This window comes from Eriocheir sinensis, chromosome 61 (genome assembly GCF_024679095.1).
Source record: "Eriocheir sinensis breed Jianghai 21 chromosome 61, ASM2467909v1, whole genome shotgun sequence".
NCBI classification, from domain to species: Eukaryota; Metazoa; Arthropoda; class Malacostraca; order Decapoda; family Varunidae; genus Eriocheir; species Eriocheir sinensis.
The window spans coordinates 4,315,382-4,337,809 of NC_066569.1; the positions used below are offsets into that span (position 1 = coordinate 4,315,382).

Below are 22,428 nucleotides of genomic sequence, written 5' to 3' on the forward strand. Positions count from 1 at the left end.
AGGAGGGCAATAAAGGGGAATAAGGGGAAAATCTGAGAGGAGGAGGAGGAGGAGAAAGAAGAGGAGGAGGAGGAGGAGGAGGATGCGAAGATATATGAAGAATAAGAGATGAGAAAGACGAGAACCACTGAGGAGGAGGAGGAGGAGGAGGAGGAGGAGGAGGAGGAGGAAAAAGAAGAGGGTGATAAAGGAGAACTGGAAAAGAAAAAAAAGGAAAAACTGGAACGAGAGAGAGAGAGAGAGAGAGAGAGAGAGAGAGAGAGAGAGAGAGAGAGAGAGAGAGAGAGAGAGAGAGAGAGAGAGAGAGAGAGAGAGAGTGGTCAGTGGTACAATAAATTTAGATTAGAGAGAGATGAGGGAGAGAGGAAGGAAGTGGAAGGAAGGGAGGGAGAGAATGGAGGGAGAGAGGGAGGGAGAGGAGGAAGGAGAAGAAAAGAGGAAATAAATGAGGGAAGGGAGGAGTGATTGAGGGAGGAGGAGGAGGAGGAGGGAGAGAAAATAGGGGAGAAGGAAAAGCCGGAACTTCCCATGAGAGAGAGAGAGAGAGAGAGAGAGAGAGAGAGAGAGAGAGAGAGAGAGAGAGAGAGAGAGAGAGAGAGAGAGAGAGAGAGAGTTTCCCCTTAGACACGCACTTGTTCTTCCATTTTTCCTCCCTCATTCTCCTCCTTCCTCCTCCATCTCCTCTCCTTCCCCTCTAACACGCAACTCTTCTTCTACATTCCCTTCTTCCCCTCTTTTCCTCCTCCTTTCCTTCCTCTTTCCCCTCTTCTCTTTCTTTTCCTCATAGTTTTTATTTTCATTTTAATTTTTTCTTTCATTCTGTCTATGGCTGGGGTAGGCTTTCTTGGTGGGGCTTGATGGTCGGCCCCAGCTCGTTATGACGCGGGCAGGTGTTTATAGTGGTGCCATCTTGCTTGGCTCATGTTGCCCCCTGGAGCTTATCTTTGGTTTTCTCTATTTTTTTTGTTTCCCTTTGTGATTTTCTCCCCCTGGTTTCCCCTCCGTGTTTTCTCCCTCCCCACTTTTGTCTCCTTTCCTTTCTCTCCCTTTTCCCCCTCCATCACTTTTTTCTCCTTTCCCCTCCCTTCTCTTTCCTTCTTTTCCCTTATTTCTTCTTCTTTTCTCTCCTTCCCTCTTCTTCCCCGTGTTTCCCTGTTGTGGATCTCCTCCCCTCTCCCCTGTGTTTCCTCCCTTCTTTACCTCCTTCCTTTCTCCTTTCCCCTTCCTTCTCTTCCCTTCTTTACCCTTATTTCTTCCTCTCATCTCTCCTTCCCTCTCCTTCCCCCATGTGTTTCCTTCTTGTGGCTCTCCCCCCCTCTCTTCCCATCTCCCCTTTTTTCCCCTCCCTACAATCCCCATACCACGCCCCAGTACCCATTAGTATATGCTCTTCTTTCCTACCCCATTCCTCTTACCCATTACCACCTCCCCCTATGTGTTTACCCTTGTGTCCCCCCTGTGGCTCTCCTCCCCCTGTGTCCCCCCGTGGCCACCTACCCGTCTGTATGTGCTCCCGAATGATGACCACGTGGTTGTCCCTGTCCGGCCTCGTGTGCTCGTGCCAGAAGCCCACCACGTGCCCGAGCTCATGGACCACGATGCCGAATTTGTCGCAGTTCTTCCCGATGCTCAGCGCCTGGGGACCGTTGCCTCGCTTCCCCACGAACGAGCAGCACCTGGGGGAAGGGAGATGGGAAGGAAAGGGGAAGGGAGAAGGGAGGGAGGGGTGGGGAAGGAGTGGTAAAGAGAAAAGAGATTGGGAGAGCAAGGTGAGAGGGAAGAAGAGAGAAGGAAGGTAAGGTAAGGTAAGGTAAAGTAAGGTAAGATAAAGTAAGGGGAAGGTAGGGGAAGAGGATGGTAGAAGATTGAGGAAAGGTAAGGGAAGGTAAGAGAGAATGAGAAAGGTAAGGTTGGAGGAAAATAGGAGGAGGACGAGGGAAAGGAAGAGGAGAAAGAGAAAGGGTAAAGAAGGAAAAAAGAGAAATAAGGAGGGTATAGAACAAGTGAAAGGGAGAAAAGAGGAGAGAAAGGGAAGAGAAGAGAGAAAGGGAATAGGGGAGAGGAGGAAAGAAAAAGGGAAGGGGGATGGTAGAGAAAGAAGGGAAAGAGAAAACATTATTCTCATTATTATTATTATTATTATTATTATCATCATCATTAGTATCAGAAATAGTAGTATTAGCATTAGTTTTATTAGTAGTATCATCATCATTACTGGTTTCTCTCTCTCTCTCTCTCTCTCTCTCTCTCTCTCTCAAGTGGAACGGACAGGTAAGTGGAGCTAAGTCACCTGCTCTCATTCTCTCTCATATGTACGGTCATGTCTCTCTCTCTCTCTCTCTCTCTCTCTCTTTCTGTCTTAGTCACGCATTCCTCTCTCTTATCTCCTCCTCCTCCTCTTCCTCCTCCTCCTCCTTCAGAATTCAAGATACTTCCCTTCTCCTCCTCCTCCTCCTCTCTTCCCTCACAACGCTACACACACACACACACACACACACACACACACACACACACACACACACACACAGATGGGCCTCTCTCTCTCTCTCTCCCATATACTATCCTAAACAATACCTCCTCCTCCTCCTCCTCCTCCTCCCTTCTATTATATTTATCTCTTCCCTTCCTTCCTTCCTTCTTTTCCCTCCGTCCATTTATCTCCTACACACACACACACACACAAACGCGCGCGCACACACACACACACACACACACACACACACACACACACACACTAGCGCTAGGTGAAAATAGTTATAGTACAGATAAGATTAGGTAAGATTAGGTAAGATTAGTATAGGTTGTTAGTTTTCACACTCCTCATCAACTTATTATCCTTTCTTCTTTTCCTTTCCTTTCTCCATTCATCCACTTCCTCCACACAATCTACTACCCCCTCCCTTACTCCTTACCCCCACCCCGTCACCCACACTCACGGGAAGATTTGGTTAAGGTAGGGTAGGTAAGGTAAGGTAAGGTTCGGTAAGGTAAGGTTCGGTGAGGTTAGGTTAGGTAAGGTAAGGTAAGATAAGGTAAGGTTAGGTTAGTTTAGGTTAGGTAAGGCAAGGCAAGGTTCGGTAAGGTAAGGTAAGGTTCGGTAAGGTAAGGTAAGGTAAGGTTCGGTAAGGTTCGGTAAGGTAAGGTTAGGTAAGGTTCGGTAAGGTAGGGTAGGTAAGGTAAGGTAAGGTAAGGCAAGGTATGGTTCGGTAAGGTAAGGTAAGGTTAGGTTAGGTTAGGTTAAATTTCTCACTTTTAGCATCTACCCTGCACCCTCAACCCCTATCTCCCATTCCCCACTCACCGACACTAACTAGAATTATATGAAGGTTTGGACAGGTTAGATTAGATATAGGTTAGATTAAGTTTTTCACTCCCAGTATCCATCCCTTCCCCCAACGCCTCTCGGTCTTCCCCCTACACACCCACACTAGCTGAAATTAAGTAGAAGTTAGGGTAGATTAGACTAAGTTAGATGAAGGTTATATTAGGTAAAGGTAAGATTATATTAAGTTAGGTAATGTTAGGTTAGATTTCTCACTCCCAGAATCCACCAAACACCCACCTCCCCCTTCCCTCTGCTTCACTCCTCCCCCCCTCCCCCACACTCTCGCTGGGTGAAGATAATGTAGTTAAGCAAAGGTTAGGTTAAGTAAATTAGATTAGGTTAGGTAAAGGTTAGGATAGGTTAGGTTAGGTTAGGATTCTCACTCCCAGCATCCACCTATTTATTTTTTTCCCCTTTTCCTCCTTTATCCAACCTTTCCTCACCCTCCTCTTACGTTCTTACTTCCTTTTTTTCCCCTTATCTTTCTTTTCTCATTTCCCCTTACCTTACTTCCCCTTCCTTCTTCTTCACCCCACTCCTTACACCCTCAACCTCCCTACACCCCCCTCATCACCCTCCTCTTATGATCTTACCTTCTTCTTTCTTCCTCTTACCTTTTTTTTCTCATTTCCCCTTACCTTACCTCCCCTTCTCTCTTCTTTACCCCACTCCTTACACCCTCAACCTCCCTACACCCCCCCCCCACACCTCCTCTTTCCCTCCCCTCCTCCCCACTCACCCCCAATCTCGCTGGGTGAAGATGATGTAGTTAGGCAAAGGTTAGGTTAAGTTAAACTAGATTAGGTTAGGTAAAGGTTAAGATAGGTTAGGTTAGGATTCTCACTCCCAGCATCCACCTATTCATCTTTCTTTCCCCTTTTCCTCCCTTATCCAGCCTTTCCTCACCCTCCTCTTACGTTCTTACCTTCTTGTTTCTTCCCCTTACCTTACCTCCCCTTCCCTCTTCTTTACCCCACTCCTCACAGCCTCAACCTCCCTATACCCCCCACACACCTCTTTCCCTCCCCTCCCTCACTCACCCACACTCTCGCTGGGTGAAGATGATGTAGTTTGGGTGCTCGTCCGTCTTCTCCACGAAGCGGATACAAGTGTGGTTCTCCCAGTGTCGCATGGCCCGCTTGAAGAGACCCTTGTCCGCGCCAGTGAAGTTGGAGTCGATGGTGTAAGGGATGACACCGAAGTCCCACACCCGCTCCTGGGAAAGGGGGGAAGAAAGGGTTACAAGGGGTGATTAAAGGGAAAAATGGGTTAAAGGTGATATTTAGAGTTAGGAAAGTGGGAAAAAGGATTAGAAGTGATGTTTGGAGTTGGGAAAGTGGGGAAAAGGATTAGAAGTGATATTTAGAGTTTGGAAAGTGGGGAAAAGAATTAGAAGTGATGTTTAGAGTTTGGAAAGTGGGGAAAAGGATTAGAAGTGATATTTAGAGTTAGGAAAGTGGGGAAAAGGATTAGAAGTAATATTTAGAGTGCACGAAAAAGTGTACGGGTTGACGCCGAGATTAAAGGGAAAAATGGGTTAGAAGTGATATTTGGAGTTGGGAAAGTGGGGAAAAGGATTAAAAGTGATAGAGTTGGAAAAGTGGGGAAAATTATTAAAAGTGATAGTTAAAGTGCAGAAAGAGGTGTACGGGATGACGCCCACCCACACCCGCTCCTGGGGAAGGGACGATAGAAGGGGTTAAAAGTAGTAATTCAGGAGAGAAAGAGGGGAAATGGAGGTTAAAAAGGGTGATTACAGGGAAAGAAGGTGTTTGAGGATTTAAGAGTGATATATAGAGTTGGGAAAGTGTGGAAAAGGATTAGAAGTGATAGTTAGAGTTGGGGAAGTGGGGAAAAGGATTAGAAGTGATAGTTATAATTGGGGAAGTGGGGAAAATGTGTTAAAAGTGATAGTTAGAGTTGGGAAAGTAGGTAGAAGGATTAGAAGTGATATTTGGAGTTGGGAAAGTGGGGAAAAATGGATTAGAAGTGATATTTGGAGTTGGGAAAGTGGGGAAAATGATTAAAGTGATATTTGGAGTTGGGAAAGTGGGGAAGAAGATAAGTGGTATTTGGAGTTGGGAAAGTGTGGAAAAGGATTAGAAGTGATATTTGGAGTTGGGAAAGTGGGGAAAAGGATTAAAAGTGATATTTGGAGTTGGGAAAGTGGGGAAAAGGATTAGAAGTGATATTTGGAGTTGGGAAAGTGTGGAAAAGGATTAGAAGTGATATTTGGAGTTGGGAAAGTGGGGATAAGGATTAGAAGTGATGTTTAGAGTTGGGAAAGTGGGGAAAAGGATTAGAAGCGATATTTGGAGTTGGGAAAGTGGGGGAAAAGGATTAGAAGTGATAGTTAGAGTTGGGAAAGTGGGGAAAAGGATTAGAAGTGATAGTTAGAGTTGGGAAAGTGGGGAAAAGGATTAGAAGTGATATTTGGAGTTGGGAAAGTGGGGAAAAGGATTAGGAGTGATATTTGGAGTTGGGAAAGTGGGGAAAAGGATTAGAAGTGATATTTGGAGTTGGGAAAGTGGGGAAAAGGATTAGAGGTGATATTTAGAGTTGGGAAATTGGGGAAAAGGATTAGAAGTGATATTTGGAGTTGGGAAAGTGGGGAAAAGGATTAGAAGTGATATTTGGAGTTGGGAAAGTGGGGAAAAGGGTTAGAAGTGATATTTGGAATTGGGAAAGTGGGGAAAAGGATTAGAAGTGATATTTGGAGTTGGGGACGTGGGGAAAATGTGTTAAAAGTGATAGTTAGAGTTGGGAAAGTGGGTAAAAGGATTAGAAGTGATATTTGGAGTTGGGAAAGTGGGGAAAAATGGATTAGAAGTGATATTTGGAGTTGGGAAAGTGGGGAAAATGATTAAAGTGATATTTGGAGTTGGGAAAGTGGGGAAGAAGATAAGTGGTATTTGGAGTTGGGAAAGTGTGGAAAAGGATTAGAAGTGATATTTGGAGTTGGGAAAGTGGGGAAAAGGATTAAAAGTGATATTTGGAGTTGGGAAAGTGGGGAAAAGGATTAGAAGTGATATTTAGAGTTGGAAAAGTGTGGAAAAGGATTAGAAGTGATATTTGGAGTTGGGAAAGTGGGGAAAATGATTAGAAGTGATATTTGGAGTTGGGAAAGTGGGGAAAAGGATTAGAAGTTATATTTGGAGTTGGGAAAGTGGGGAAAAGGATTAGAAGTGATATTTGGAGTTGGGAAAGTGGGGAAAAGGATTAGAAGTGATATTTGGAGTTGGGAAAGTGGGGAAAAGGATTAGAAGTGATATTTGGAGTTGGGAAAGTGGGGATAAGGATTAGAAGTGATGTTTAGAGTTGGGAAAGTGGGGAAAAGGATTAGAAGTGATATTTGGAGTTGGGAAAGTGGGGAAAAGGATTAGAAGTGATAGTTAGAGTTGGGAAAGTGGGGAAAAGGATTAGAAGTGATAGTTAGAGTTGGGAAAGTGGGGAAAAGGATTAGAAGTGATATTTGGAGTTGGGAAAGTGGGGAAAAGGATTAGAAGTGATATTTGGAGTTGGGAAAGTGGGGAAAAGGATTAGAAGTGATATTTGGAGTTGGGAAAGTGGGGAAAAGGATTAGAGGTGATATTTAGAGTTGGGAAATTGGGGAAAAGGATTAGAAGTGATATTTGGAGTTGGGAAAGTGGGGAAAAGGATTAGAAGTGATATTTGGAGTTGGGAAAGTGGGGAAAAGGGTTAGAAGTGATATTTGGAATTGGGAAAGTGGGGAAAAGGATTAGAAGTGATATTTGGAGTTGGGGACGTGGGGAAAATGTGTTAAAAGTGATAGTTAGAGTTGGGAAAGTGGGTAAAAGGATTAGAAGTGATATTTAGAGTTGGGAAAGTGGGTAAAAGGATTAAAAGTGATATTTAGAGTTGGGAAAGTGGGGAAAAGGATTAGAAGTGATGTTTAGAGTTGGGAAAGTGGGGAAAAGGATTAGAAGCGATATTTGGAGTTGGGAAAGTGGGGGAAAAGGATTAGAAGTGATAGTTAGAGTTGGGAAAGTGGGGAAAAGGATTAGAGGTGATATTTAGAGTTGGGAAAGTGGGGAAAAGGATTAGAAGTGATGTTTAGAGTTGGGAAAGTGGGGAAAAGGATTAGAAGCGATATTTGGAGTTGGGAAAGTGGGGGAAAAGGATTAGAAGTGATAGTTAGAGTTGGGAAAGTGGGGAAAAGGATTAGAGGTGATATTTAGAGTTGGGAAAGTGGGGAAAAGGATTAGAGGTGATATTTAGAGTTAGGAAAGTGGGGAAAAGGATTAGAAGTGATATTTGGAGTTGGGAAAGTGGGGAAAAGGATTAGAAGTGATATTTGGAGTTGGGAAAGTGGGGAAAAGGATTAGAAGTGATAGTTAGAGTTGGGAAAGTGGGAAAAAGGATTAGAAGTGATATTTGGAGTTGGGAGAGTGGGGGAAAAGGATTAGAAGTGATAGTTAGAGTTGGGAAAGTGGGGAAAAGGATTAGAAGTGATATTTGGAGTTGGGAAAGTGGGGAAAAGGATTAGAAGTGATAGTTAGAGTTGGGAAAGTGGGGAAAAGGATTATAAGTGATAGTTAGAGTTTGGAAAGTGGGGAAAAGGATTAGAAGTGATATTTAGAGTTGGGAAAGTGGGGAAAAGGATTAGAAGAGATATCTAGAGTTGGGAAAGTGGGGAAAAAGATTAGAAGTGATAGTTAGAGTTGGGAAAGTGGGGAAAAGGATTAGAAGAGATATTTAGAGTTGGGAAAGTGGGGAAAAGGATTAAAAGTGATATTTGGAGTTGGGAAAGTGGGGAAAATGATTAGAAGTGATATTTGGAGTTGGGAAAGTGGGGAAAAGGATTAGAAGTGATATTTGGAGTTGGAAAAGTGGGGAAAAGGATTAGAAGTGATATTTGGAGTTGGGAAAGTGGGGAAAAGGATTAGAAGTGATAGTTAGAGTTGGGGAAGTGGGGAAAAGGATTAGAAGTGATATTTGGAGTTGGGAAAGTGGGGAAAAGGATTAGAAGTGATAGAGTTGGGGAAGTGGGGAAAAGGATTAGAAGTGATAGTTAGAGTTGGGAAAGTGGGGAAAAGGATTAGAAGTGATATTTGGAGTTGGGAAAGTGGGGAAAAGGATTAGAAGTGATATTTAGAGTTGGGAAAGTGGGGAAAAGGATTAGAAGTGATAGTTAGAGTTGGGGACGTGGGGAAAATGTGTTAAAAGTGATAGTTAGAGTTGGGAAAGTGGGTAAAAGGATTATAAATTATATTTAGAGTTGGGAAAGTGGGGAAAAGGATTAGAAGTGATATTTGGAGTTGGGAAAGTGGGGAAAAGGATTAGAAGTGATATTTGGAGTTGGGATAGTGGGGAAAAGGATTAGAAGTGATATTTAGAGTTGGGAAAGTGGGGAAAAGGATTAGAAGAGATATTTAGAGTTGGGAAAGTGGGGAAAAAGATTAGAAGTGATAGTAAGAGTTGGGAAAGTGGGGAAAAGGATTAGAAGAGATATTTAGAGTTGGGAAAGTGGGGAAAAGGATTAAAAGTGATATTTGGAGTTGGGAAAGTGGGGAAAATGATTAGAAGTGATATTTGGAGTTGGGATAGTGGGGAAAAGGATTAGAGGTGATATTTAGAGTTGGGAAAGTGGGGAAAAGGATTAGAAGTGATTTTAGAGTTGGGAAAGTGGGGAAAAGGATTAGAAGAGATATTTAGAGTTGGGAAAGTGGGGAAAAGGATTAGAAGTGATATTTAGAGTTGGGAAGGTGGGGAAATGGATTAGAAGTGATAGTTAGAGTTGGGAAAGTGGGGAAAAGTATTAAAAGTAATAGTTAAAGTTGGGAAAGTGGGGAAAAGTATTAAAAGTGATAGTTAAAGTGCAGAAAGAGGTGTACGGGATGGCGCCCACCCACACCCGCTCCTGGGGAAGGGAGGATAGAAGGGGTTAAAAGTAGTAATTCAGGAGAGAAAGAGGGGAAATGGGGGTTAAAAAGGGTGATTACAGGGAGAGAAGGTGTTAGAGGAGGGTCTTTTTTTTTTTTTTTACAGGAAAGGAAGCAGCTCAAGGGCATAAAAAAAAAGTTCAGAAAAAAAGTCCGCTAATTGCTGTTCCTGAAAAAAGATAAAATTAGAGAGTGGCCAAAAGAGAGGTCATTACAGGTGGAAAATGTACCAATAGAGGAAATCTAGGAAAATAGGGAAAAGTTGGAAATTACAAGAAAAGGAGGTAAAAACAACAAAAATGGAAGGAGGAAAAAAGGATTAGAAGTGGTAATTAAAGATGAATAGAGAAGTTTAAGAGGCATTTTGAGTTGAAAAAAAATGTAATTACAGGTAAAAAATAAGGTAGGTGACGGAGAGGGAAAGATGGATAGAAGTGGTAATTAAGGAAGAAAAGGGTTAGAGGTGGTAATTAAAGATGAATAGAGAAGTTTAGGAGGTATTGTAAGTCGAAAAAATAGTTAAATGTTGTAATTACAGGTAAAAAAAAAGGTAGGTGGAGGAGAGGGAAAGTGGGATAGAAGTGGTAATTAAGGAAGAAAAGGGTTAGAGGTGGTAATTAAAGATGAATAGAGAAATTTAGGAGGTATTGTAAGTCGAAAAAATAGTTAAATGTTGTAATTACAGGTAAAAAAAAAAGGTAGGCGGAGGAGAGGGAAAGTGGGATAGATGTGGTAATTAAGGAAGAAAAGGGTTAGAGGTGATAATTAAAGATGAAAAGAGAAGTTAAGGAGGTATTGTAAGTCGCAAAAATAGTTAAATGTTGTAATTACAGGTAAAAAAAAAAGGTAGGTGGAGGAGAGGGAAAGTGGGATAGATGTGGTAATTAAGGAAGAAAAGGGGTTAGAGGTGGTAATCAAAGGGCAAATCAGGTAAATAAAGGTAATAAACGGTGTATGTGGAAATTGAAGGAGGGTGAGAAGGGGAAAGAGGGAATAAGGGGATTAGAAGAGGTTGTTAAATGCAATACAGGTGAAGACGAGGAAGAGGAGAGGGAAATAATCAAAAGTGGTAATTACTAGCAAAGAGAGACACGAAGAGCAAAAAGAGAAAAGGTGAAATGTGGTAATTAGGTTAAGATGGTAATTACAGGTGAAAAAAAAGTTATAGATAGTAATTAAATGTCAAATGAGGTAAATACATGTAATTGAAGAGTACTAAATGTTGTAAATGAAAACAGAAAAGAGGATACAGAAGGAAAATTAAAGGAAAAAATGTTTAAAGTTGAAATAAAGCGTTAAATAAAGGGTTTAGAAGAGGTAATAAGGGATGAAAAGAGGTTGCAGGTGTTAATGAAAGGGAAAACTATGGGACAGGTGTTTTAAAGAGGATAAGAAAAGGGGGAAAGGGTATAATCAATGCGTGAATGTGTGAGGGGAGAGAAAGGGAGGGGGGAAAGGGGCGAAAAAAAGGGTGAATCAAGGGAGACAGGTAAAGGGTGTGAGATAAGGGGAGAAAGAGGGGAAAAGTGCTAATTAGGGAGAGAGAGAGAGAGAGAGAGAGAGAGAGAGAGAGAGAGAGAGAGAGAGAGAGAGAGAGAGAGAGAGAGAGAGAGAGAGAATAAAGGTGTAGAAACTCTAATTAATGGGACAGGTAAAGATTGGGTGCAAGAGAGAGAGAGAGAGAGAGAGAGAGAGAGAGAGAGAGAGAGAGAGAGAGAGAGAGAGAGAGAGAGAGAGAGAGAAGAATTGTCTATTTGTGCAAATGTGTTTGTGTGCGAAAGAAAGAAAAATGGTCCGAAAGAGGAGAGAGAGAGAGAGAGAGAGAGAGAGAGAGAGAGAGAGAGAGAGAGAGAGAGAGAGAGAGAGAGAGAGAGAGAAAATGTATGTATGTGTGTAACCAGGGCTCGAGTATTCATATTCGGTATTCGTATTCGAATACATTCGAATACCGTATTTGGGTGTATTCGCATTCGAATAATTATTGATAAAAGTCAAGTATTTTCATTCGTATTGGAATACAAGGGAAAAGTATTCGTATTTTACAAATAATCTGACAAATGCTTCAGAATTTATTATCAGAAATACCGGCCGTTGTTCCTTACACGTTCAGCCTCCTGGGCGGACGTGTAATGGTCGTGTACAGCACAGGTTCATGAGCTCATGTTACTGTTGCATAACTTTTGAACACTGCTGTACCCAGTTACGTCAAGGAGGTATTTTTCAATGAAAAGTATTCATCAATGTAGTCATGAATAACTTCAAGTGGTATTCGTGATTATATTCCAATTAAAACTATTTCAGTGTACTCGAATTCATATTCGCTGGAATTCGAAGTGTTAGTATTCGTATTCGAATACACAGCTCTTGTATTCACTCCATCCCTGGTGTGTATGTAAATATGTATGTGTGTATGTGCATTAGAAGGTAAGACGTAGAATTAATTAGTTAAAGCAAATTAATAAGAGAGAGAGAGAGAGAGAGAGAGAGAGAGAGAGAGAGAGAGAGAGAGAGAGAGAGAGAGAGAGAGAGAGAGAGAGAGAGAGAGAGAGAGAGAGAGAGAGAGAGAGAGAGAATAGACTAACCCACACTCCCTTGTAGGTGTGTGTAATTCACCTCTTGGTCTGCTGCGGGTCTCTCTCGAGACAGCCAGCCGTTCCCCTACGGAAGAGCACAGAGCTCGTAGTACCGATCTTTGGGTAGAGCTGAGACCACTCACACACATCACACCGTGACAACGAGGTCACAACTCCTTGTCTGACGTGGCGTACCAACTCACTGTTAGGTGAACAGAGGCTACACGTGAAAGAAGATAAACCCAACTTATCTTCACCTGGCCGGGGAATCGAACCCTGGTCCTTTTGGTTGTGAGGCAGACGCATTATTCACTGAGCTACTGGGCCGTGTGTGTGTGTGTGTGTGTGTGTGTGTGTGTGTGTGTGTGTGTGTGTGTGTGTGTGTGTGTGTGTGTGTGTACATGCAAAAGGGGTCGTGTGGATTCAAGGATTCAAGGATTAGAGAGAGAGAGAGAGAGAGAGAGACAGAGAGAGAGAGAGAGAGAGAGAGAGAGAGAGAGAGAGAGAGAGAGAGAGAGAGAGAGAGAATTAACAGGTACTGAATATATCTCACCGTTCTGTCTCCACGTCTCTCTCTCTCACGTAAGCTGGATTAAGTGTCGATCTCACGGATTCAGTTGGCTTTTATTCTAATTGAGAGAGAGAGAGAGAGAGAGAGAGAGAGAGAGAGAGAGAGAGAGAGAGAGAGAGAGAGAGAGAGAGTAAATATGAATCTTCCTCAATATTTGTTTCCTGATTAGCTAATTGACCTCTCTCTCTCTCTCTCTCTCAATCCTAGTTAATCTTTCTTTCACCTTTTCTCCCTTTCTCTTTTCTCTCAATTCCTTTTTTTTCCTTTTCTTGTATTTCTTTTTTCTTTTCTTGTTTTCATTCCTCTTTTCTTCCCCTCCTCTTCTTCCCTCCTTCGTAATTTATCCCTTTCTTCCTCTATAAATCTCTCCCCTCCTCCTCTTCTTCCTTTTCCTCGAATTCTTCTTCTTAATCTTCTTCTCTCTTTCTTATTCCCTCGTGTTTCTCTTCCTCCCTTTAGTTCATTGTCTCTATCTCTCTTTCTTTATCCCTTCTCATTATTTTGTTGCTTAATCTACCGTCTCTCTCTCTCTCTCTCCTATATCTTTTCGTTTATCTTCCTTCCCCTTATTCACTGTCTTCTCTCTTTCTCCTTTCTCTTCATTTTCGTTATTTTCTCTTCTCTCTCTCTCTCTTCCTATTTATATTCTTTCTCATTTTTCTATCCTCGTTTCCTTTTATTTATTTTCTTCTTATTTATATATTTTTTTCTCTTTTCTCTTCCTCTTTTATCAGTTTATATATATTACTTATTTATCTATCTATTTATCTATCTACCAATCTATCTGTCTGTCTATCTATTTGTTTTTCTTTCTATCTATCTCTTTTTTCCTCCTCCTCCTTTTATTCTTCATATTCCTCCTCCTTCTCGTCCTCTTTCTTCCCTTACTTCTAATCTAATATCAGTTTCATCACCTTCCTCCTCCTCCTCCACCTCCTCTTCCTCTACCCCCTCCTCCTCCTCCTCCTCCTCTTACTCTTCATCTTCCTCCTCCTTCTCGTCCTCTTTCTTCCCTTACTTCTAATCTAATATCGCCTTCATCACCTTCCTCCTCCTCCTCTACCTCCTCCTCTTCCTCTTACCTTCCTCGCCGTTGCCGCTCTCCTCGCCCTCGCCCGCAGCCTCTTCCTCTCTTCCATGTTTCCTCTCGCTCTTGCTCTTCTTACTGCTCTTCTTCCGGCCTCTCCCACCCCAGCACGCAGCCCTCCTCTTCCTCCTCCTTTTCCTCTTCCTCTACCTCCTCCCTTCTTCCTCTTCCTCTTCCCCTCCCTCATCCTCTTCCTGTGTTTCTTGTGCTGTTCCCTTCTCCTTTTCCGTCTCCTCTCCGCCAGGTTTTTTCTCCTCTGCCTGGGGGGGTCGCGAGGGGGGTGGGTGGTGTTGGCGGGGGGGGAGGAAGGGGGGGAGGGGGAGGGGGGCGGTAGGCCTATCCCCCCCGCCGCCCTCTGCGCCTCCAGCTCCCTCTCGTAGGCCTCCACGGGCAGCGCGATGTCGTTAATGAACCCATCTGGAGGTGGGACGGAGAAAGGGAAAGTTAGAGGTTGGAATGAAATGAAATGAAATGAAACTGATAATAAAAATGAAAAGGGGAAAATAGGATTAAGATGAGTAAAAAGTAAAATCGAAGTAAAAAAGTAAAGTGAAAGGGAAAACATAGAAAGTGAAAAGGTAGGAAGTAAAATATAGGTAAGAAGAGATTAATGCAGGTAAAAAGTAAGAATGAAGTAAAAGAAGGTAGAAAAATGGAAATAAATGTGAAAATAGATATGGAAAAGGGAAGAAAATTATAGCGGACAGGAAAAGAGGGAAAATGAATAGAAATAGGTGAAAATAAGTAAAATATAAGTCTAAAACGGAAAATAAAAGTGAAAGTAGAAAGAGAAAGTGTAAAAGTTAGAAAATAATGGAAAAACGGGAAATAAATGAAAAAGAAATAAAACGGGAAAAGAATAGTAAGAAAAGGTAAAAATGAGTGCAAAAAAAAGTTAAATAAAAGAAAAAAGAAAAACGGAAAGGGAAAAAACCCGTAAAAATGTAAAAAAACAGTAAAAAAAAGTAAAAAAAACACTAGAAAAGTATAAAAAGAAAAGTAAGGGTAGAAAATACAGGGAAAGAGGAAAATAGAGAAAGGTGAAAAGATTGGTGAAGGTAAATATAGGAAAGTAAAAAGAAAAGGAAATGTGTGTGATTAGTGAAGGAAAATATAGGAAAGTAAAAAGAAAAGGAAATGTGTGAATGAGTCTATGTGTGTGATTAGTGAAGGAAAATATAGGAAAGTAAAAAGAAAAGAAAATGTGTGTATGAGTCTATGTGTGTGATTAGTGAAGGAAAATATAGGAAAGTAAAAAGAAAAGGAAATGTGTGTGTATGAGTCTATGTGTGTGATTAGTGAAGGAAAATATAGGAAAGTAAAAAGAAAAGGAAATGTGTGTGTGTGTGTGTGTGTGTGTGTGTGTGTGTGTGTGTGTGTGTGTGTGTGTGTGTGTGTGTTTGTGTGTGTGTGTCCGTAATAACCAATAATAACAATAATAACAAGGGCAAACAAAGGGGACCAATTAAAGCCATTAGTCGCCCATAAATTAATCCTCGTTAGCTGTTGATGGTCCGATTGTCGAGTCACGTGACCTTGTTTACACGACACACACACACACACACACACACACACACACACACACACACACACACACACACACATGTAAATGGTATACAAACATAGACACAGATAGATAGATAGAAAGAGAGAGAGAGAGAGAGAGAGAGAGAGAGAGAGAGAGAGAGAGAGAGAGAGAGAGAGAGAGAGAGAGAGAGAGAGAGAGAGTAAAAAAAAAATAAATAAAAACCAAAATGTGAAAAACATCATCCGCTCTCCTCTTCCTCTTCCTCCTCTTTTTCCTCCTCCTCCTCCTCCTCCTCCTTTTCACATTTGAGGGAAAACTTTAAATGGCCTTCGAGTCTTTAAATGGAGAGTGAAGCATTGAAAATCTCTCTCTCTCTCTCTCTCTCTCTCTCTCTCTCTCTCTCTGTAATCCTGCACTGGTCTAACTTTCTTTTTTTCTCTTTTTATATTTAATCCCTTCACTGACCACCACGAAGAGGAGGAGGAGGAGGAAGAGGAAGAGGAAGAGGAGGAGGAGGAGGAGGAGGAGGAGGAGGAGGAGGAGGAGGAGGAGGAGGAGGAGGAGGAGGAAGACTGACAAAAAATATACAATGGAACTGAAATATAGATTCTTTTTCTCTCCGGAAGAAGGAAATTGAGTGCGTTCGGGTGTGAGTAGTACGATTGTGTGTGTGTGTGTGTGTGTGTGTGTGAGAGAGAGAGAGAGAGAGAGAGAGAGAGAGAGAGAGAGAGAGAGAGAGAGAGAGAGAGAGAGAGAGAGAGAGAGAGAGAGAGAGAGAGAGAGAGAGAGAGAGAGAGAGAGAGAGAGAGAAATGTCAGTGCATGTTGATAGCCTGTTTTTGCCGTATGCGTATTACATGTGTGTGTGTGTGTGTGTGTGTGTGTGTGTGAGAGTACGTCGTATGCAAATCACTTTAAACGCTTCCAAAAAAGTCGTCACGCATTACACACGGATTTGCATGACCTACTACTGTCACTACTACTACTACTACTACTGCTACTACTACTACTACTACTACTACTACTACTACTACTTCTACTATTACTACTACTATTACTACTATTACTACTACTACTATTACTACTACTACTACTACTGCTACTACTACTACTACTGCTACTACTACTACTACTACTACTGCTGCTGACTAATAGATAAAGGAAGAAAAGAATATGTTTGGAAAGGAAGAGAGGATAAAGGAGGAGGAGAAGGAGGTGGAGGAGGAAGGGGAGAGGAAGTGATAGGAAGAAGGGATGAAGGAAGGAAGGAAGGAAGGAAGTAAATGGGAAGAAAGGAAGGAGAGAGAGAAAGGGAGGGGAATAGAAAGGAAGTGAGAAAGAGGAAAGGAAAGGAGAGGAAAGGAGAAAGAAGACAGGAAGGAGAGAAAGAGAGGAAGGAAAGGAGGGGAAGGAACAGTTTATGTGAGGGGAAGTAAGGGGAAGGGCGAAAGTACATAGGTGGGGGAAGGGATAATGAAGAAGGGAGGAGAGGGGATGGAAGGGAAGGAGAAGGAGGAAGGGGATGAGGGGAAGGGCAGAAAAAGGAGGGTCGGAGAGGGAAGGGGAAAGGGAGTGAAGGGAGAAGAGGGGAAGAGAAGGGGAAGTGAAAGGGGGAGGAAGGAAGGGGAGTAGAGGAGGGGGTGAAGGGGTTAAGGAAGGGGATAGGGGACGGGCAGGTAAATTAAGGGAGGGGAAAGTGAAAGAGGGAGGTAGAGGAAGGAAGGGAGGAGAGTTGAAAAGAGAAAGAGAAAGATTAGGAGAGACAAAGAAAAGGAAAAGGGGATGTAAAAAGGCAGGGGGGAGAGGGAGGGAGAGAGAGGGGAAAGGGAGGAGAAGGGAAAGGGACAAAAAGGAAGGGAAGGAAGTTGAGAGGAAGAAAGAGGCGGAGGAGGGAAAGAGGAAGGGGAGAGAAAAAAGGGGGAGGGGAAGGAAAGGGAAGGAAAAGAGAGGAATTGAGGAGGAAGATAAAAGTTAGGAAAGGTGAAGAAAAATAAAAGAAGGGAAAAGGGAAGGGGAGAGAAGGGGAAGGAAAAAGAGGAGGAAGGGGGGAGGGAGGGGACAGTGTTTACCAGGGCAAGGTGTGTGCGGGTATTCAGGTTAATTAAAGGTGCAAATTGGACCATTACGGATGATGATTGGGAGAGAGAGAGAGAGAGAGAGAGAGAGAGAGAGAGAGAGAGAGAGAGAGAGAGAGAGAGAGAGAGAGAGAGAGAGAGAGAGAGAGAGAGAGAGAGAGAGAGAGAGAGAGAGAGAGAGAGAGAGAGAGAGAGAAGGGAAAAAATATTAGGAAAGAAAAAAGGGGGAAAAAAAAGGGAAATAAAGGAAATGGATATGAAAGAGAGAGGGAAAAGAGGAGAAAGAAAGAATAATGAGAGAAAAATAAAAGGGGAAAAAGAAAATGTGAAAAAAAGAAAAAAATGGATAGAACAGAAAAAGGGATATGAGGGGAAAGAAAGATAAGAGCGAGAGAGAGAGAGAGAGAGAGAGAGAGAGAGAGAGAGAGAGAGAGAGAGAGAGAGAGAGAGAGAGAGAGAGAGAGGTCATGTCAGGTAGCCAATCACGTTCAACCTTGACTGACCGAGAGAGAAACTTACACCAATCAGGAAGCAGGACGGAAGTTTTAATTAGAGAGAGAGAGAGAGAGAGAGAGAGAGAGAGAGAGAGAGAGAGAGAGAGAGAGAGAGAGAGAGAGAGAGAGAGAGAGAGAGAGAGAGAGAGAGAGAGAGAGAGGAAACCGGTTAACTTCTTGGCCCCAAATCTGAGATAATATCAACCACAAAAGAGAGAGAGAGAGAGAGAGAGAGAGAGAGAGAGAGAGAGAGAGAGAGAGAGAGAGAGAGAGAGAGAGAGAGAGAGAGAGAGAGAGAGAGAGAGAGAGAGAGAGAGAGAGAGAGAGAGAGAGAGAGAGAGTTATATTCTACTCTGATTGGTGTATTCAAAGCCTGATCTATGTCCACTCTCTCTCTCTCTCTCTCTCTCTAAGATTAAAACTTGATTCAATTTACTTCCTTATTTTGGTCCAGAATCGAACCTGTCCTCTCTCTCTCTCTCTCTCTCTCTCTCTCTCAAACTAACCTGTCAGATACAAAAGAGATAATGATGATGTAGAGGAAAAAAGGAAGAAAGGAGAGAAAAGATGAAAGGAGAGGAGGAGGAGGAGGAGGAGGAAGAGGAGGAGGAGGAGGAGGAGGAGGAGGAGGAAGACGGAGGAGGTGCAAGAAAATATTAAAACTGGTGAATTAAGTGACGAAAAAAGAGAGAGAGAGAGAGAGAGAGAGAGAGAGAGAGAGAGAGAGAGAGAGAGAGAGAGAGAGAGAGAGAGAGAGAGAGAGAGAGAGAGAGAGAGAGAGAGAGAGAGAGAGAGAGAGAGAGAAACCCTAGTGAATAAAAGGAAGACATGTAGAAGAAAATTTGAAAGAAAGAAGAAGAGGAAGAAACGGGAGGAAAAGGAAGAGAAGGAGAAAAAAATGAAGATTCACGACAGAAGATAGGAAGGAAGGAAGGAAGGAAGATAGGAAAGAGAAATATAAAGGGAAAAACTGAGAGGTAAAATTCTCTCTCTCTCTCTCTCTCTCTCTCCGACATCAAAACAAGAGAGATTTACTTCTCTCTCTCTCTTCCTGAAAACAATTATATTTTCACGCCAAAGGCAGCCACAAAGAGAGAGAGAGAGAGAGAGAGAGAGAGAGAGAGAGAGAGAGAGAGAGAGAGAGAGAGAGAGAGAGAGAGAGAGAGAGAGAGAGAGAGAGAGAGAGAGAGAGAGAGAGAGAGAAACAAAATTCGAACACAATAATAATGATGAAAGAGAAAACGTTTGAGGGGAAACACAAACAAACAAAAAAACAATGCCTGCATAGTCTCTCTCTCTCTCTCTCTCTCTCTCTCTCTCTCTCTAAAAAAAAAGAAAGAAAAAAATTCCCCTCACTTTCGCTATCTCAATCTCTCTCTCTCCCTTCTTCCTTTATTTCCCTTTTTCCTTCCCCTCTCTTTCCCTTCTCAATTTCTCTCTCCCCTCCCCTCTCCCTTTCTTTTCCCTTTCCTTTCTTCCTATTCCCCTCACTTCCCCTCTTTCCTATCCTTTCCCTTTCTTTTCTAATATCCCATTCTCTTTCCCTCCTCTCCTCCCCTTCCTTTCCCATCTCTTCCCCTTCCTTTCCCCTCACTTCCCCTCCCTTCACAAGCATCCATTCCCTCCTCTTCCCATTCTTCTCCTCTCTCCGTTCTCTTTTCAAACACCATTCCTCTTTTTCTTTCTTCTCCCCTTCATCTTTCCTTCTCTTCCCTCTTCTCCCCTCATTTTCCCCTCTTTCCCATCCTGACCATTCCCTTCCCTTACTTTCTCTCTATCTCACTATCCCAGTTCCCTTTCCCTCCCCCCCCTTCTTCCCTTCTCTTCCCCTCCCTTTTCCCTCTCATCCCCTCCCTTCCATTCTCCCTCTCTCACCTGAACAGGGAAAACGACCTATAATTCTCCCTAACAAGCTTACGTGAGAGGGAGGTAGAGAGTGAGAGGAAGAGAGAGAGAGGGAGAGAGAGAGGGGGGGAGAGAAAAGAAAGAAAGTAGGGGGAGGGAAGGAAGAAGGGAGAGAGATAGAGAAAAGTGTGAAAGGAAGGGAGGAGGAGGAGGGAGGGGGAAGGAGATAAAGAAGGGAAGGGAGAGAAAAAGAACGAGAGTAGAGGAAAGGAGAAAGAAGTGGAAGGCAGGGAAGGAGATAGAGAGGGAAGAAAAAAACTAAGAAAAAGCGAAAGGAGAGGAGAGTAAGGGAGTGGAAGGGAGGAGAGGAGAGTGTTAGAATAAGAGAGAGAGAATAAAGGGGAAAGGAGAGACGGAGAGAGGAGGAAAGGGAGAGAGGAATAAGGGAAAGGGGAGAGAAAAAAAGGGAGGATGTGAAAGAAGTCAGAAGAAAAGGTGATAATAATAATAACAACAACAACAATAATAATAATAATAATAATAATAATAATAATAATAATAATAATAATTATAATAAACAGAGGGAGAGGAGGAAAGCGAGTGTGTTACAAGAGGCGGAGGAGGAGGAGGAGGAGGAGGAGGAGGAGGAAGGAAGGAAGAAGGATAGGTATTAGATATGCTACTTACCACCACAATGAGAGAGAGAGAGAGAGAGAGAGAGAGAGAGAGAGAGAGAGAGAGAGAGAGAGAGAGAGAGAGAGAGAGAGAGAGAGAGAGAGAGAGAGAGAGAGAGAGAGGTCAATAAAAGCAATAAATAAATGGTCCCCACAAACAAACAGATAAATAAACACACACACACACACACACACACACACACACACACACACACACACACACACACACACACACATACACACACTCTAACACACACACACTAACAGAGATACTCGCACGCACATAGCCACGCAAATACATACACACACACACACACACACACACACCTGTACACATGGAGACAGTCTTAATTGGCTCGTTAGCGGAGAGAGAGAGAGAGAGAGAGAGAGAGAGAGAGAGAGAGAGAGAGAGAGAGAGAGAGAGAGAGAGAGAGAGAGAGAGAGAGAGAGAGAGAGAGAGAGAGAGAGAGAGAGAGAGAGAGAGAATTGATTGTATACCTTCGCTTCTACAATAATAATAAGAACTACTACTACTACTACTACTCATAGCCGGGCGTTATCGCGATAAGTTATCGCGATACTTTATCGCTGATAACAAAATCGGGTTATCGACCATCCGCTACTTATTTAAATATATATCGGTATCTTCGTTAGTTTTGTAACCAAACTAGCGATAATCGCTACTTTTTTCCGCCTCTCCTAAAAAAAAAAAAAAAAAACGTTGTCTCCTCACTACTGCGCATGCGTGGCCCGGGCGCCCAGTGTTGTATGAAAAAACTTCGGGGTATGAAATATCTTCGGTGAAGAGATTTCATACTTAGATCATCAACATTAAAACACTAGGTTATTTTTTTTGTTAGACTCAAAAATCAATATATCAACGAGAAAAAAACATTTAACTTTGCCCCCAAAATGATTATTCACTGCCTCAAATTTGATATTCCATATTCGTTTGTGAGCATGCCAGCACGTTCAGATTAGTAGCGTGTTTTGTACAGTCTCACATAGCTTTTTAACATATTAAGAGTTGCGGGAAGGCTGAATCAGACATACAGTACCACCATCCTCACTGTTTCTAGAACGAAACTCTGTACATATAAATACAACTCGTAAAGTGTCGTTCTAGAAACAGCCAGGATGGTGGTAGTGGTACTGTATGTCTGATTCAGCATTCCAGCAACTCTTAATTACGGTTAAAAAGCTTTGTGAGACTGTACAGGTCTACGCTTGCTGGTCTGAGCATGCGCAGTTCACGAGAGGCCAGTGTTTGTATACAAAAGTGCCAGCTTTTGACGGTGGGGACGCCAAATAACACAACACCGGTTCAGGCGTTTCTAGTATTACCGTCCATATGTACGTGTCAACGTGTGGTTTTCAGGTTTTGTAAGTTTTCTAAAATATAGATCATGAAAATTTGAATTCATCTAGGTTTTTTATTTGAAAGATCAATATAGTATTGTTTTCGCCTATCGGACTTATCGCTAGCTAGTATCAGAATTATGGATTTATATCGGTTATCGCCTATATTTGTGTCTCCAGTTAACGAATATCGGTTATCACCGATAAGGTTTTCCATTATCAGTTATCGGATATCGGGAATAAGGTTTTCTGTTATCGTGCCCAGCTATGCAGTACTACTACTACTACTACTACTACTACTATTACTAGAATAACAACAACAACATCATTTCATAACTATCAAAGGCAAGTTCTGGAACGCGAGGAGGAGGAGGAGGAGGTTTAGGAAGAGGAGGAGGAGGGGTAGTTCATGATTTTCTATACACCTTTTTCTCTCCCTTTCTCCTCTCTCTCCTTAATTTCCACTTTTAATTTTGAGAGAGAGAGAGAGAGAGAGAGAGAGAGAGAGAGAGAGAGAGAGAGAGAGAGAGAGAGAGAGAGAGAGAGAGAGAGAGAGAGAGAGAGAGAGAGAGAGAGAGAGAGAGAGAGAGAGAATTCCAAATTTGCCTCCAACTCGTCAGCATAAAATGTTTCCAGGAAAATGTAAAGAGAGAGAGAGAGAGAGAGAGAGAGAGAGAGAGAGAGAGAGAGAGAGAGAGAGAGAGAGAGAGAGAGAGAGAGAGAGAGAGAGAGAGAGAGAGAGAGAGAGAGAGAGAGAGAGAGAGAGAGATTGCCAAAGACCGGAACAGAAAAGACAAAAGGCAGCGAAAAGATTGGAGAGGGGAAGAAAATTTTAAAAGAAAAAGAAAATAATAATAATAATAATAATAATAATAATAATAATAATAATAGGAAGAAGAAGACGAAGAAGAAGAAGAGGGAAATCAATAAAAATCACAAATAAATAATAGAAGGAAAAAGGGAAGGAAGAAAGGAAGGAAGGAAGGAAGGAAGGA

General features: G+C 42.4%; 1 protein-coding gene across 2 annotated transcripts in view; it reads right to left on the reverse strand.

Annotated features, from left to right (window-relative positions):
- The window catches only part of LOC126986194 (tolloid-like protein 2), a 95,217-nt gene that overhangs the window by 36,252 nt on the left and 36,537 nt on the right, over positions 1 to 22,428 (reverse strand). For both annotated transcript variants that reach the window (XR_007739391.1, XM_050842146.1), the window contains exons 2-4: positions 13,455 to 13,876; positions 4,366 to 4,541; positions 1,498 to 1,676 (exon numbers count right to left, since the gene is read on the reverse strand). Coding sequence is in view for 1 of the 2 variants with exons in the window: in XM_050842146.1 (XP_050698103.1) it covers positions 1,498 to 1,676; positions 4,366 to 4,541; positions 13,455 to 13,876 (777 nt within the window). In the remaining variant the exon portion in view is untranslated. The remainder of the gene's footprint in view (positions 1 to 1,497; positions 1,677 to 4,365; positions 4,542 to 13,454; positions 13,877 to 22,428) is intronic.